Here is a 15,858-nt window from a genome sequence, read left to right as displayed (position 1 = left end):
TACCTAGCAGGACCACCAGAGGCTCTGGCACACTTGCACTCCCTGGCCCAACCCTGAACTCCTGCTGGAATCTGTGCTCCGGGGGCTGTGCCGGGTAGAGAGGGCAGTGGGAGGTAAGAGCTCTTCACCCTTCACCACCTTCTCCACCCAGCATGGCCAGCACACTTTGGTCTACGCACATCTCCAAGTGTAGGATGGGTTTTGAATGCTGTTATATCTCATCTTGGGGAATGGGGAAGGGATATCCTGATTCAGACTATTTGGAATGCATTTAAGTGAATTTTACTATCGGAGTAAGGACTATTAAAGTAAATGTTCTTTTATTTTACTTTTAAGATTGAAATTTTGTGTTCCATTCTTTTTTATCCACAGAAGCAAACATATTTCCATTAGTATTTTTATTTAAAAGAAAATGTCATCAGATTTATGTGAAATGGAACCTAATTTACTTTTGGTTTATTGTCATTGGTGACTCTAATCATGCTAGCTAGGGAAATTCATTAGGGTCTCTGCCCTCCAAGGACTTCAACTGGAAATTATACCTTCCACAAACATTTATATTTTTGTGATTTCATGTGAATTTTACATTCCATTTGCAGAACTGTTGTGTTTAGCTTGAAGATGATTTTGTTAAAATACTGATGATTTAGAGATGGCATAATAACTAAGAATTTGGTTGGGGATGAAGGAGCTTAGGGCATTGGAAGTTGACTGATTTTATGGGCTGTTCATAGCAGGATGTATATAGGAAGACCTAGATTCAGAAGACCTGATTTGGAATACTAGTTCTGCTACTTCCTGACAGTGTGATCTTAATAGACACTCCCCCTCCCTGGGCATAAGTTTCCTTTCTGCAAATTGCTATTGATGGTCCTAGAATATTTTAAAGCTTTTTCTAGCTTTATCATTCTAAGAATTAAGATTGCAGTTCAAGAAAATAGGCTCAAATATTTGTTTTCTACCTACTTTGTTACAAAAAGAATTTCTCATGGCTTGTAAAGATACAAAATTCAACAGTACATTGTAAATTAAAATGAGGCACCTGGCACCGTGGAATCAACACTCCATCCTGACCAAAAGGGGGAAAAGAAGTGTAATTAATAGTTGAGAGGCTACTCTTGAGGTCTTACGCAAGCTTTAGTTAGACATTGTTACCTATCATAATTTACCAAACCCCAACCAATACTATTCCAGTTAATCCTCAAGAACACCTAGGGCAATATATAAGATTCCACAAAGGTTCCATGCACTAGGGTAACTTTCCAGAAACCCAAAACCTCCAGATGGGTCCCTGGACCAGATAAGTCCTGAAACCTAGAGGGTCCAGCCTCTCTAGAACATCAGATAGTTCCATCTCCCTACTCCATATTAGTGACAGACCCTTCCAACATGGAAGTTAAAATGGTCATAGCCCAGATACCTCTAAAGAGTGGGATAGAAAGATCAAAGGTGATGGTGGAGTAATACAGAGAAGGTAGGGTTTAACAAATGAAAATGATTGCTGAATCATTAAATTGATATTTCTTTTAGTCTCCAGTATTTTTAAGCAGCTAGAAGTAAAAACCTAAAATTGTGGAATTGTAACCCATACCAAACTCTGAAATCTATTCTACAACTAATTGTGCTGTGCTTTGAAAGTTACTGCTTTTTTCGTATAGATGTTATTTTTCACAAAAGAAAAAAATTGTGATGATAAAACAATATTTATTCCTTCTAGCTTCCTATATTTTGGAGCAGCTAGAAAGAAAAATCTGAGAGGATGGTAAGGTAGCCCATGACAAACTCTGAAATCTGTCCTCTAACTACTTGTTGAAGAGTGCTTTGAAAACTATTGCTTTTTTCTTTGCTTTGTATATATGTTATACAAAAAAAAAGGTTTAAAAAATAATTTAAAAATGAGGTAAAAGGAGAGATACAAAGAGACAATGGAGTGCATGGCTTAATTTTGGTTTTAAGCTTTCTAGTAACCATTTTATGAAAAGAAAACTTTTCATGTATACAGTCAAAATATTCATGAGATATAGAGAAGTCAGCTCTGTAGAAGTACAAATGCATTTGGTTTCTAGCTCTAACAGTGTAAGATTTAAAAACAATCTGTTGGTCATCCTGACTGTTAAGCTGGGATAAGGGTTAACACCTTTTCTGGAAACCTGTCAAGAGACTTTGAGGTGAAATCCCCTTACCTTTACTCAGAGCCAAGGCGGGGCCAGGAGTTTCACAAAATAATTTTGACTTTGTTCTAAGGTACACGTGAATGGATAACCTTGCATGATGGTACTCCATGTAGCCTTGCCAGAAGAGCCTTAGCTTGAAAATATAAGATGAAAGTAACCAGATCCTTACCTCAACCAAAATAAAACGTCAGTAACGTCACTGTAGAACACTTGTTGCTTTAAGCACTGCTGTTTTCCCCCATCCTTCCTCCAAGATAAACTTTTTTGCAAAGTGTTCATATGAGGTGGCTTGTGTAAAATTGTTTATAAACCAGTTGAAAGTTGGGATGTGTACCAGAGAAAAAGAAAACTAAAATGTAACCATCTTTTATTCTGCTTGAGATTTTTAATTGTCTCACGAGAAGATCAGTCCCACTGGCCCTGTTTTCATGCTCGTACTATAGGGCGGGTTCTATATGAACGTAAGTTAACAAGGAAGCCTGTGTTAAACTTTTATAGTTCAGCCCATAATCAATTTCTATCTAGATTCAAAGACCAAGGAGAAGTTAATAAAAGCACCAAACAATTTGGGGGACATGAAGATGGAATAAATGGGATGAATTGTGTGTAGGGCTTGAATAAACAAGATCATCCATACCTGTTGTGAGAGTTCTTGACTTGGGGCTCCAAAGCTCCAGAGAGTTCACGGTTAGAAGTATACATAAATGAAACTCTCAGAACCCCTACATGTAGGGCTGAAGTGAACAGATTAGTGATGGGTTGGCACATGCTGTTCAGAGTAGCCCATGAACAGTTCTTGGATTCAAAGAAGTCTTGCTGAGGTTTTTTCTATGGCCTAAGTTTTTAAATTGGTAGTAGGTAGAGTAATGCCCCTTGTGTTTCTGGTAATTCTCTTTCCAAGTTTGTTTTCAGGGAATCAGAAAGACTATTAAATGAATCCAATTTTAACAGCTGCACATTTTTTCTTCAGTGTGTTGCAAGCTCATATGGCTCTCTAGTATCAATATTGCTAGTAGCAGCCTATGTGTGAATGTGAGTTTCTGGCAAGAAGCAGGTTTTCATTTTAATTGACACTTTCTTTTATATACTAAATCTCAGATGCCAAGAGATTTCCTCACTAGTAGTTCTAAGTACTAAATTTGTACTTGACGTCACCACCTCCTGTCAAGATTTATGCACGCTTTCCCCTCAGAATAGTTCAAAGGAATAATTTACTTGTTGGCTTGATTGGGGAGGTGCTATTTATTTTCAGCTAGCATCACATGGATCCAGCTGCAAAGACTGTCAATGCCTAAAGTAAGATCTGCTGCCTTTTTTGTTCTGGAACATGCAGAAGTTGAAATGAGAATTTTAGGATTGTTTACTTGTTCTAAATTCTATAATAGAGAAGTGGGAGCAATAAGATCATTAATACTCTTAAGTGGGAATATGTTGTCCTCTAAATTTATTCAGAAAGTATCTTGTATAGCTGAGAAGCAGTTATTTATGGAGTTAAAGGAAACTGTCTTTTTGACAGACTGGGGTGGGGGCAGAGGGACAATCTATGCTCAGTAAAGATGGTCATTTGTGGATGTGTGCCTTGGAAGCTAACAAACTCACTGTATCCAGTGGTGAACATCTGTGAGCTCAAGTACATAGAGGTCTGTTAACAAAAAGAAGGTGGTAGGTTTATCAAGGTTTTATTTTTATTTTTGCAGAGGGTAGAGAAAGTTTACTGTTTTGCTTAGAAGATGTTCTTGGAATAATTTATTCTAAAAAACTCAAGTGATGAATTTTATGAAGGGCAGCTTTTATATAGGATTTCTTTCTGTGACTTGAACCACATTAGCTTTTATATGTTTTATAAGTTTGTGTTTGTGACGCTCAGGATAAAACCCTGTGAAATAAGTAGGGAAGTTATCTTCATTTTATAGAAGAAGGACTCAAGGTTTAGAGGAATGATGAAGTAAAGTTTCAAATATCTGTGGTAAGTTGCAGAGCCAGAACTGGAACCTGGGTCTTCTGATTTCTAGCTTCTTGCTCTTTAAACTGCACTAGCTATCCCACATTGAAAAAAAATGTATGAGATATAGTTGTATTCATGCATACTCCATCTCCAAAGGAGAATGGATTTGTTCTTTGTATCATGATGTATTGACCTGTGATTTTTTTGTTTGAAATTATCAAAATTCCAGGTCTGTTTATAGAATGTGTACCTGAGGAATGGTGAGGATTAGAAGAGTCCACAGTCCTTGAGGTTTTCTTTGATGATAATATCTGTAACTGCATCAAACACAAACTTGACATTCTGTGTGTCTGTAGCACAAGTCATGTGACTGTAGATTTCTTTGACATCTCTTCGCATATTGAGGTCAAGGAACTGGTTCTTGATATAATTCCCTGCATCCTCATAAGAGTTGTTACCTAGTTTTCCAGAAAAAATGGTGAAGAAATGGGATAAATTAACCTTTAGTTGCTCATTTTTAGGAGATTGATCCTCAAATGTTTGTTAGATAACTGTAGTTGCGTGGCCCATTTTTGGAGGAAGGATTCCCTCCATTGCATTTCCAGTGTTTCTCATCTGAACTGAGCAATGAAATGGAAGGGAGAGGTCTCTCTATCTATGTCTCTGCCCTTGGTTTCTGGTAGGTATAATTTGAACAGTCAGTGACTCTCCTGTATCTAACATCTACTCTATTCCAGAGACATCTGAATTAAAACCCTATAACCGAAAGCCCAAATTTCTCCCTTAAGATAACTTCTTATATGTCTCTATGAATGATGATATAGGGAATGAAGCAATCACCAGTCATTACTAAGTAAGCATCACCATTGTCTCCACCCTTGACACTTACCATCATACTCTGGAAAACAAATGCTGAGATGGACTTTCTTGATTTTTTCCCCAAAGAGGTCCTTCTTGTTGAGAAAGAGGACAATGGAAGTAGCCGCAAAAAACTTGTGATTACATATGCTGTTGAACAGGTGCAGAGACTCATGCATACGATTCTAATGAGAGGAAACACCATCAGAAGTATCAAACTGGGCTGTCTACTTCCTGTTCTTGCTGCCCTTGGAGAGGCCAGTGTTCCAAATGTAAAAAAGAAAGACAGGAACAGCTTATCTCTTCTTTTTTTTTTTCAGCTTATCGCTTGTTAATGTGGTAGAGTAGAGCCAACAGATCTGAGTTCCAATCCCCTTTCTATCATGTGACTTGGGGAAAATTACTGAGCTTTTCTGAGCCCCAGTTTCCCTATCTTACAGGGTTATTAGGAAAGTTAGATGAGATCATATATGTACAATGCTCATGATGGTGGCTTACCCTTTCTCCATAAATTTGTAGCTCTAAAGTGCTAACCCAGAAGCTGAGGAAGAAGAGTTTTTTCTGGAATTGTTTGCATGAGACATTGATTGGTCTGCTAGAGGACTGCTAGAGTTTCAGTGCTAGCTGAAATCACCCAGGTTGGGAAACTAGAACAACACAAGGCATAGAAGGAAGGTCCCAGGGAAAATTTGCTCTACCAAAGCTGCTTGGTGCTAAGGCTACTCACCACTTCGTCATCTTCCACTAGCACCATATCATAGGCACTGAGGGCTGCACAGAAAATGATGCAGGTGACTCCCTCAAAGCAATGGATCCACTTCTTTCTCTCAGATCTCTGCCCTCCCACATCAAACATCCTAAGGGAAGAAGCAGCTGTTCTCATAGATGTGCACAACTTAGGATCCACATGTCTTTGGTGTTCACCTCAGAAAGGTGGCCACCTTGGGTTCGTTTGCAGTAAGAGGAAAAGTGGGGAAGAGTAGTTCAGGTTGGGCTTCAGGAAAGGCCAGCCATGCCCATGTCCCTTTTGAGATTCCACATGTGTATCTGAGGTGCCCAGGGAACAATGTACTCACCTGAAATTCAAGTCTTTGACTGAAAATTTGGTCTCAATGATGCCTGTGGTTTTGACTCGAGATCGTAGTACATCTTGCTCATTAGGTAGGTAGTCAGGGGATGTAATCCGGTCTAATTGGTTCAAGTAGCTAGAGAAATAGTGATTGGCATTGGTCTTAAAACATTAAGTTTTAAGACCAAGAGAGATAAAGTCATACGCTAGTTTGGTGATAGAGCCAAAACTAGAATCTATATTAAATCTAGGATTCTTTCCTTCAAACTCTCATGTGTCCTTATAAAAGGAAGTGAGGAGCGGGCTGAGAGACAAGTCTCTTTGAGACAGAGTTCCATCCCGTTTAAATAAAGACAGATAACTTTTTTTGGGTTTAGTCTGACTGTAATCTTTCCTAGACCCTTAATGAGATTTAGTGTTTTAAATGCATGTCAAAAATTCCATCAAGAACTGGGAATAGATTAAAAGAGATTGAGAGATATATGAACCAAATATAATACTTGGGCTGTGTATCCTGAATCAAACTGGGAGGAAAACATTTGAGATAATTGTGAAACTTTGAAGACTAAGTTGGCTATTTGAAGATGCTAAGAAATTGTAATTTTTTTTAGGTGTGATGATACTGTGATTTTTTTTCTTTTTTTTGAGATAAACAATGAAATATTTAGGATGAAATGATATGGTATCTGGGATTTGCTTCAAAATAATCTGGTGGGGGGGGTAGAGGTAAAATGAAATGAGTGATCATGAATTTATAACCTTTGAAGCTGGAATCCACTATATTCTACATTTGTTTATGTTTGAAAGTTACTATCAAATAGTTTTATAGTTAAAAGAAAAAAATGCAGGAGGGAGGCAGTTGTGAGATGACTGAGAGGAGAAGGGAGGGAAAATTAACACTAGTGCCTTGTGTATGCCAAGCATCTTCACATTTTAACTTTCATAAGTCTTCAATTTTGTATCCCCATTTTAAAGATGAGAAATATAGATGAGTTAAATAACTTGCCCAGGGGCAAGAGGCTTTGTGGTGTATTATTTAAAAATACTCAGCTTTGTAGTAGACAGACCTGGAAATCAAGTCCAGTTTCTGCCATTTATCTATATGTACCTTTGGGCAAGTTAATTAACCTCTCTGAACTTGAGTTTTTCATTTCTAAAATGAGGCTAATGAAAGCATTGTTTACCTTGAAGGTTGACTGTACCAGATTAAATGAGATGATGCATATAATGCACTTAGCACTTCCTTGGCGTTAGTGAGTGCTCCATTACAGTATTAGGTGGCAGAACAGGGCTTAAACCCAGAATTGTTTGATTCCAAAGTCCATGCTGAACACTATCATACTGCCTGAGGTAAAATTGACACACTCTCTCTTATCTTTGGGGAACCAGCTTTGCAATGTTGGATTTCTCAAATCCCTGTCCACTTTTCTTTTGTTTGTTCTGGCAGTTTCTGTGTCCCTACCACCCTGGCACCCTGGCATAAGATGCTGTGGGTAAAGGAGATTTCATTTCTACTCAGTGGCTTAAGTGGAGTCTGGGTTACCAGCTAGAAAATTCAGCCCTGAAAAAGCCATTATGAATCACATAAACCTCTTGGGAGAGCGTGTGGCAGAACTGCAGGGGTATCTTGGTGTTCATGGTTCAGAGAGGAAGGTCTAAGTGTGTGGCCTCATTGTGAGGACAGGAGTTGAGAACTGCTAGACAGAACACCTCTGTTTTGAATTTTGTGTCTTCAACTTTGTACCAGTGAGCTGATGCTCCACTGAGTTGATGTAGGACAATATAGAGTGGTGGGGAATGTGGCAGATGTCCCTATCTAAATGTGTTAAATTCAAGATAAAGTATTACACAAGCCTAACAAAACAGTTCTGAAAACTGAATTCAGTCCATGTGCTTCCAGCTTTTCAATGCCTAAAATTTTAGCCTGGGTAAGATTTCTTCTCACAGGTTACTTAAGCCTCATCCCATCCCCTCCACAATCAGAGTCTTACTAAGATGCTGAGTCATTGAGCTGGTACTCTGCCGCTCTGTCGAAGCAGGCTTGCACCCCACCATCCTTCCACAACTTCCTGATGACCTCCACTAGCTCGGGAGGCATGGTGCCCTCCTCAATGGAGTCAGCCAGGCTGTTGAGCTGTTGCCCATCATCCTGTAAAGCAGAAACCTGACTGAGAACTACAGAGGAATAATGGCTTTCCACGAGGCTTCTGGAAGTACTGCTGAATGGAAAACGTTTTGCCTTGCTCCCAAAGCCTAAGGTAGAGGCAGTCTCCAGCAGAGATTCTGTCCCCCCAGAATAGTATTACTGAGTTGTGCTCCTAAGATAATACAGGGTGGCAATATATCCAGCCCTAAGAATGCTAGGGAATAACCAAGATCTCAAGTATTTCCTTTCTGGTGTTTCTATCTTCCATCATTCATCTGCCACAAAACATGAATTCTCTGCTGTAGGGAGATTGGAAGTTTAAAGGCCAAACTGACCATGAAATCAAAAAGATGGAAGATAGGAACCCATTACCTTAGTCCTCTCAATGATTCAAATCTAGGAAAAGGTCAGTACTAGAACTGGGGATTTAGCTTATAAAAGTTCCATGGCCAGGGCAAGTCATTTAAATGGCAAACTAAGACAAAAAGGTAGAGAAGGTTGAGAGCAGATTTTGTTAACATTTATTATAAAGGTAAGCAATGCTTGCTTCTCTAGGACTGAATAAAAAGATTAGAAGCTCACAAGGTGGGATTTTAGTTATATAAAACTTTTTCTGACCTATCTTATAGCTTCTTGGCCTCTATCTGTTCTCTTCATTAGTCTTTCCTGCTTCCACCTTTAACCACATACCACTCGGCTTGGTTCAGCATAGTCAATGCCCAGTGTGGACATGGCCCGGATGATAGCCAGGATGGACTGCAGCACATTCCCATAGATAATGGACTTGAACTCCAGGCATTCTTGTGGTGTATAGCCATCCTGGTGAATGATCCTGCAAGTGGTAGATACCTGGACTCAGCCAGATCTGAGTAACCAGTCCTAAGGGGTTGGGAATTGGGTGGTTAAAAGGATCACAAGAACTATGTCTCTATTTCTATGGCTGTCCCAAGGTGGAAGGGAAGGCAAGGAGCAAGGGGCATGCAATGAGGGGCACTGGAAATATATATTCTTTACATCTTGGTCCCTTAAGACTAAAGAGCCCTTCACCCTCACTACCTCCACTGGCTCTACTGACTTCATTCCACCCTAGTCCTTTGGGAGGTTGATTCTTACTCACTTCATCTGTTTGACGATAGTGCTTTTTCCTGACTCCCCAGCACCTGGAAGGAAAAATGCTTATGCTTTAAATTTCTACCAGTTTGCCCCAACCACAGGTAGATGACCTGTGGGAATTTCAAGTCACTGCTTGGTTGGGAGTCACGTTAGGGGAGCAGACATAGGGGTGATGGCTGTCTTCAATGTCTACCAGCCTTGAGCTTAGACCGTTCAACCTGAGCAAGATTTCTCAACTTGGCCCTACTGACATTTGGGGCTGGATAATTCTTTGTTGGGGGAGGAGGGGGTTGTTCTGTGTATTATAGGATATTTAACAGCATCCTAGGCCTCTACCCATTAAAGGCCAGTTGTCACAACCCCCAGTAGTGACAACCAAAAATGTCTCCAGACATTGCCAGATAGCCTCTGGGGGTGCAAAATCTCCCCCTTTAGAGAACCACTGATAGATTCAGGGGAATTCCTTTAACACACTTCTCTTTTCTGTCCATTTTGACCCAGGAGATTGGTCTTAGGGTAAGATTGGTGAGAGCTGGGTCACTTCACTGAAATACTTTTTTTTTCATCATTTCCTGGTTTAGTAATTACTTACTAAAATGTCCCTATATCCTCATTCACAGTCCACTGTCCCCCATCAGAAGTCCCTTCAACTCTCTGTCCCCACAATCTATTCAACCCTGATGCTTCAACCCCCTTCCACTTAGTCTGTGCTTGTTCCCTCTAAGCTGCTTATCTTGAACCTAGGAGAAAGCTGCTTAGGCTTAAAAGGTCTCTATGTGGCCCTGCTGTCTCTCAGTTTCCCCTTTTTGCAACTTCCTGGGCTCCTTGGACTCTGTCCAGTTTACAGAGCTATGTTCCTGAGTTGTGTCCTTATGAGACCATACCACAGATCAGCTGGGAAAAGGAGGTTCTTTAACCAGGTGCTGCAGTTCCCAGGCTCCTTATGGGTGCGGAGCTGACTGGGCCAGCCAGTTTTTCACTACATAGAGTCCATCTGCCCCAGTTAGTCTACTCTTTGGTAATATTGGTTGTTTTCTAAGCCAGGTCTCCCAAACTCTTCTTGTCTTGATTCTTTTTACAGCCATGATCAACTTCTCAGACTGACCGACTGAGGTGCTTTGCTTTTCTCAGTATAGACTGGTGATCTGCTTAGGAGCTCATCAAGCTGATGAATCTCCCATCTGGCAGGAGTTTTAGAGGCAGCTACTAAATAGAAAGCCAGGAAGGGGCTACTGTAGATGAGGATTCCACTCCTCCCCATCAGGCCCCCTATTTTCAAAGGTTTTACTCCTCTGAAAGCAAGAGGAAGAGGCCAGTATACTTGGAAAGAACCAATGGGACTCTCCTTGGTTCTATATGGCACTGATTATACAGTGGAACTTTTGAGTCCATTGGTGAAGGAAATGTCCTGTCCTCTTCTGATTCCTTGGCCCAGAGTTCTCTGACTGCAGATGGGGGTGAATGTCTGAAGCCCCAGGTTCTTGGTATTCAATAAGCCAAAAGGAGATTGTAGGTTTGGTTTGCTTAGGAGATGGGTGGGTCTATCCTGGATCAGGGGGAAAAAAAATTCCAGAGTAGCTTTCTGATCACGTTTTGGGTGGCTGTGCAGGCCCCATTTTAACTCATCCCTAGACCTCCCAGTCTGAGCCTGGATAGGGAGAGGGAAACGACCTGCCACCCCTCTTTCCCATGGGGTGAGCTAAGACCCACCTGCTACCTAGGAAAAACCAGAAAGAGCAGTGCCTACTCCTTTTCTGGCTCATCTTCCCTTCTCACTCACCCAGCAATAGCAGCTTGACTGTTTTGGCTTCCTTGTCAGCATCCTCCTGCAGCTTCTTTTCTAGCTCCTTGGACCTCTTGGCCAATTCTTTGTCCTCAGCACTGATTCCACTCCCCATCTTTCTGCCTTCTCCTTGACTGATTTCCTCAGGCTCTTAAGCTTCTCCTCTAGGATTTCCTGTTTGTGATATGGAAGACAAGGGAGAAATTGAATGCCAGCTCCTTAGCCCTCCTAAAAGCTATCCTATGTGGGTTTTGGGTGAGGGAGCAGGCTAAAAGTTCGTGGACCCTGCCTACCTTGGCTGAGATTCCCTACTCCAACCGAGACTTTCCTTCTTAGCCTAGAGATTATAGTCTGTATATGCACACAATGTGATGGGTCAAACCGATTAAAGGCTTACTATGACAAAGGGCAAAGACTTAAATGTTTGTGTACTAGGGAAATGAGCTGCTAGGTTCTGACACAGGAGGATAGTAAGGGGGTGCTGGAGCTCCTCCGAGTAGGAAAACAGTTGTTCCCATCTTTTTGAGGGGCTCATTCCTTAGAAGACTCCTGCCTTAGATTCACTAGCATCTTAGGGGTATAAGCATAGGAAGCACTCCCCATGTGGAATCACCAAATGACAGGGTCTTTTGGTTTCAAAGGCTTTGAGGCATCATAGCATAACCCTCCATTATAGCAAGCTGGTCCTGGCAAGGAATTTTTGTTTTGGGTGGTGCCTTTTCTTGGAAAGATTACATATCTTTCACTGAGCTCCCCCAGTGGCTGCTCCTCCAGGAAGCTGTTAACATTGTTTGTATTGTACTTTGTTCACAAATCTGTTTCCCCCAGACTGAATTCCTCCCTCTGGAGGTCAGGGACCAAATCTTAATTGTATCTGAATCTCTCAGACCTTGTGGTTTCTTAGTGGGTCCTCAGTGAAGGTTTAGTAAATGAATGAAATTTAAAAAGGGTATGTGGGGCAGGCCACGGTGGCTCAGAAGGTAAGAGTGCTTGCCTGCCATGCCGGAGGACCCAGGTTTGATTTCCGGTGCATGCCCATGTGAAAAAAAAAAAGGGTATGTGCTTCCCGAGGCACAACTTTACTTGGTAACTGAACTTTGCAAGTCTTTGATGTGGGATTTATGCTGCTTCATATAAATTCTATTTCCTTGGGAAATTGGGCTCTTATCTCTGACTTCTCAGCGGTTGGGGTAGCTCGTCTTCTAGCCCTTATCCCAGCTGCCCCTTCCTCAGGAGAGATGAGAGCAAGATCGAGCAATTGCCTCACAGACTTCTGGAAGACTGTCCTTTGGTCATATCTCTCTATGCCAATTATTTCAGTTTGCTTAAATGAGCCTTGGGGGTGTAGTCTTCCTTAGATGGAGATACTTTAAAACTTTGTTACCCAAAATGTGGTCTGAGGACCAGCAACACCAGGTCACATGGGAGCTTATTAGAAATACAGGGTCTCAGGCCTTAACCCAGACCTTCTGATGCAGAATCTGCATTTCAACAGGATCTTGGGTGATTCCTCAGGACATAAAGAGTTGGGGTACACTGCCCTAGGGAAATGATTTTTTTTCCTACAACTTTGCCTAATAAGAATCACCTGGGATGCTTGTTTCTGCAGTTCATCAAATCTTAGAAGACATTGATGGGAAGATGCACCCTGATTTCAAATATGTTAAAATAAATACATTTTAAAAGTTGTGTTTTAGAACCAATGAATTCTAGTAAGAGTCCTGATTCCAGAGCCTAAGAAACTGTATTTTTATCTAATGTAAGTGATTATTATCATCTAGCAAGTTTGAAAAACCCTGAGAACAGTGGTTCTCAACTTTTCATGTACAGTGGATTTAGCTGGGGGAGTTGCTGGTTTGTTTAAGTGTGTGTTTGTTGTTGTTGTTTTACTACTGACTGAATTTGTCTGGAGTGCTGTCTAGGCATAGGGAGTTTTAAATTTCCCCAAGTGATTCTGCTGTGCAGCCGAGATTGAGAACCGCTGACCTAGAAGGATTTAACTTGCTTTTCCCTTTGAGAGCTGGATTTGTGCAGTAGTGGCCAGGTGGACTGTGAAAATGGGAGTCTCCCACCTACCACGTGCCCTGAGACACCACTGATCATCTTGCTCCCTCTCTCCACCTTTCAAGTACCTGTCTGGGTATCTGGTGGAGAAGTCCATGGCCTGAAGCCCAGACTCTCAGGGCTGATGAAGAAATAGACCAGGTGATTATGTTTTCCCAATCAAAAATTAGCAAGTGCTTATTGACGTAAGGGAAAACCGGCGAGTCCATTTGAAATTGTGACTCTCCTGGAATTGTGGCTATAAGATTTCAGCAATCATATCTCACCACCAGCCCTGCCCTAGCCTATCAACATTATTAGTAACTTATACTTAGGCCAGTAGCACTGAAGGCTACCCTGTTCAAAGCAAGGGATTGCCAGGAACTGTAATAGACAATTCAAGTGGCTCCTGTCAGTTAATTCTCAAGTAACTCCCCAGTAAGTACAGTTGTCCCAAATTTGCAGACAAGATAACTGAGAATTTGGGGGTAAGTAACTTGTTCAAGTTCAAGTAGCTTACTAAACAAGCAACCCAAATTTGGTCTAGTTTCCAATGTGATCTTACCACTAACCCCAAATAGCCAATCAGCCAGAGAAAGAACACTTGATCCCAAAATATAGGCAAATGCATGAGCCTGATCACAGCGGTACTTGGGTTGTTAAAGGAACCACTAACTTGTTTCACACATGGAGAAAATGTTCAAGTTTATTTCTTTTTCAGCTACCACATCTGCAAACTTCAGTGCTCCTTCTGCTTCATTTCCTTGCTTGTTGGGTGGAAGTTCCCCATTCTCACTACTAAGCTGAATAAGGGCACTCCTGAATACAGACTGACATCTGTGCGTGTGCTATCCTGCCTCTGGTCTTTAACTCCTCGGCCTTTCTTATGGCTGTTCCACTTCCATCTTCTACGAGAAAGAGGCATTAATATTTATAAATATACTGTGAATTTGTGTAGTGTGATTCTTTAGTTTTCAAAGTCTTTTATATCGATTACCCCATTTGGCTATAGTGACTTGGTAAAGTTGGTAAAGCATCTAGATGCTATTCCCATTTTACAGGTGAAGGGACTGAGGTACAGAAAAATGATCCCCATAGTAATAAGTAGTATCAGAATCAAAGCTGGACTCAGGTATCCTGGTTCACAGCCCTTATAGCCATATCTTTTTTTTTTTTTTTGCATGGGCAGGCACTAGGAAGTGAAGGCCGTTTCATTTTGATTGAAAAAGGAATGACTACTTCTCAAAGAATTTGGACATTTTTTTTTTTCTGGTTAAAGGGAGATCTCAGCATCTGTTTTACATCCAGTGGTAGGATTGTGGGTAAAGCTTTATCCCAGATGGAATGGGGAGCACATGAAAAATGAGGTACTGCCTTCGGGACCTCCTGGGCCAAAGGGGGAAATAAGGTAAAATCACAGGAGGAATTTAGCCAAAAGAACACTCTGCTAGCGTGGGCAATTCAGAGCTGTTTAAACCTTGGGAAAGGCATTTACACACACATCTTGCTGTCAGGCTGTTAAGTTCTATGGTAGAAGAAAGGAATGGGTGATTGTAAAATGAACAGACATTCAACAGACTGAAAGGTGAAGCAATAGGAATAGAGAGTAGACATTTTGGAAAGAGGAAAGAGCATGAAGAAAGGGCATGAAGGTAAGAGGTACAAAGTGTTCTCTGAGTGGGAAGCCTGATGTGACTGTGGGAAAGTGCCCAGAGGGGAGAATGGGAAATGAGGACAGGAAAGGGAAGTTGGGGGCAGCTGGTGAAGGGCCTTCAATGACAAGCTACCGGGTTTGACTAAAATCCAATGGGAGGGCGGGCCGCGGTGGCTCAGCGGGCAGGGTGCTTGCCTGCTATGCCGGGGGACCTCGGTTCGATTCCCGGCCCCAGCCCATGTAACAAAAGCGGAGAAACAGAATACAATAAAAAACAAGAGGATGTTTAAAGATGTTTCCCTTTCTAAAAAAAAAAAAAAAAAAAAAAAAAAAAAAAAAAAAAAATCCAATGGGAGTCTAATAAACAAATACAGACATACAGCTGCAGGATGCTATAAACAGTGCTGGGTGGTGGAGGTAGGGGTAGTGGGTGGAACTGACTACTGGGACAAGCTGAGAAGCAAGAGTGGAACAGCTGGTTTGAAATAACTACTTAGAGGAGGAGGGGAAAGACCTTGCTTGATGGAGAGGTGTGACTCCAGGCTTGAGTAAAGCTTGGCTGTAAGGTACACTTGAGCCTGTGAGAAGCCCGGAGGACAGAATCAGGACAGAATTTAGTGGACCAGAGCCTGGACAAATCTAGGCATAGGGTGTGGTTTGGGAAATTGTCCTAGCCTAGGACCTTTTAGGAACTGCAATTATTCTCTCTTACAGCTAATATCTGCAGAGTGGTCTGGCCTAGATTGGAGGGCAGAATCATGGAGAAACAGTTCTTCAGAGAAATAGCAGTGCACCCTCTGAGAGGGTCTGGGATCCTGGGGGACCAATTAAGGAATTACCCGGGGAATAGCCTAGAAAGGAAGGAAGTTGTGTTTGGAGCGAGGGAAGATCCTGGAGGCTGTAAGGCAACATTCAGGCCCTAACATGAAGAAAGCCAGAGGCCAAGGGCATGACTCACTCCTTTATTTCCCAAGCTCTGTTCTACAAAGACAATGAAATGCCACTGAGATTCTTGTTGGTGTTGAGTAGGTAGGGAGATTGGTGCGTGGCTGTAATCAGGGCAGACTTCTTAG

At 41.6% G+C, this 15,858-nt stretch overlaps 1 protein-coding gene across 1 annotated transcript; it reads right to left on the bottom strand.

The window, feature by feature from the left end:
* Positions 1–3,603: 3,603 nt before the first annotated feature.
* Positions 3,604–11,251, bottom strand: GNAT2 (G protein subunit alpha transducin 2). The gene is made up of 8 exons (XM_077119995.1): positions 11,086–11,251; positions 9,310–9,352; positions 8,883–9,024; positions 8,038–8,195; positions 6,054–6,182; positions 5,705–5,834; positions 5,009–5,162; positions 3,604–4,577 (listed from the first exon to the last, which is right to left on the bottom strand). The coding sequence occupies exons 1-8, from the start codon at positions 11,201–11,203 to the stop codon at positions 4,387–4,389; spliced, it is 1,065 nt and encodes a 354-aa protein (XP_076976110.1). The 5' UTR covers positions 11,204–11,251; the 3' UTR covers positions 3,604–4,386.
* Positions 11,252–15,858: the final 4,607 nt, after the last annotated feature.

The sequence above is a fragment of the Tamandua tetradactyla genome, chromosome 11 (genome assembly GCF_023851605.1).
Source record: "Tamandua tetradactyla isolate mTamTet1 chromosome 11, mTamTet1.pri, whole genome shotgun sequence".
In the NCBI taxonomy this organism is placed as follows: domain Eukaryota; kingdom Metazoa; phylum Chordata; class Mammalia; order Pilosa; family Myrmecophagidae; genus Tamandua; species Tamandua tetradactyla.
The sequence above is the reverse complement of the archived record's forward strand: the minus strand, read 5'-3'. Positions and strand labels throughout refer to the sequence as shown.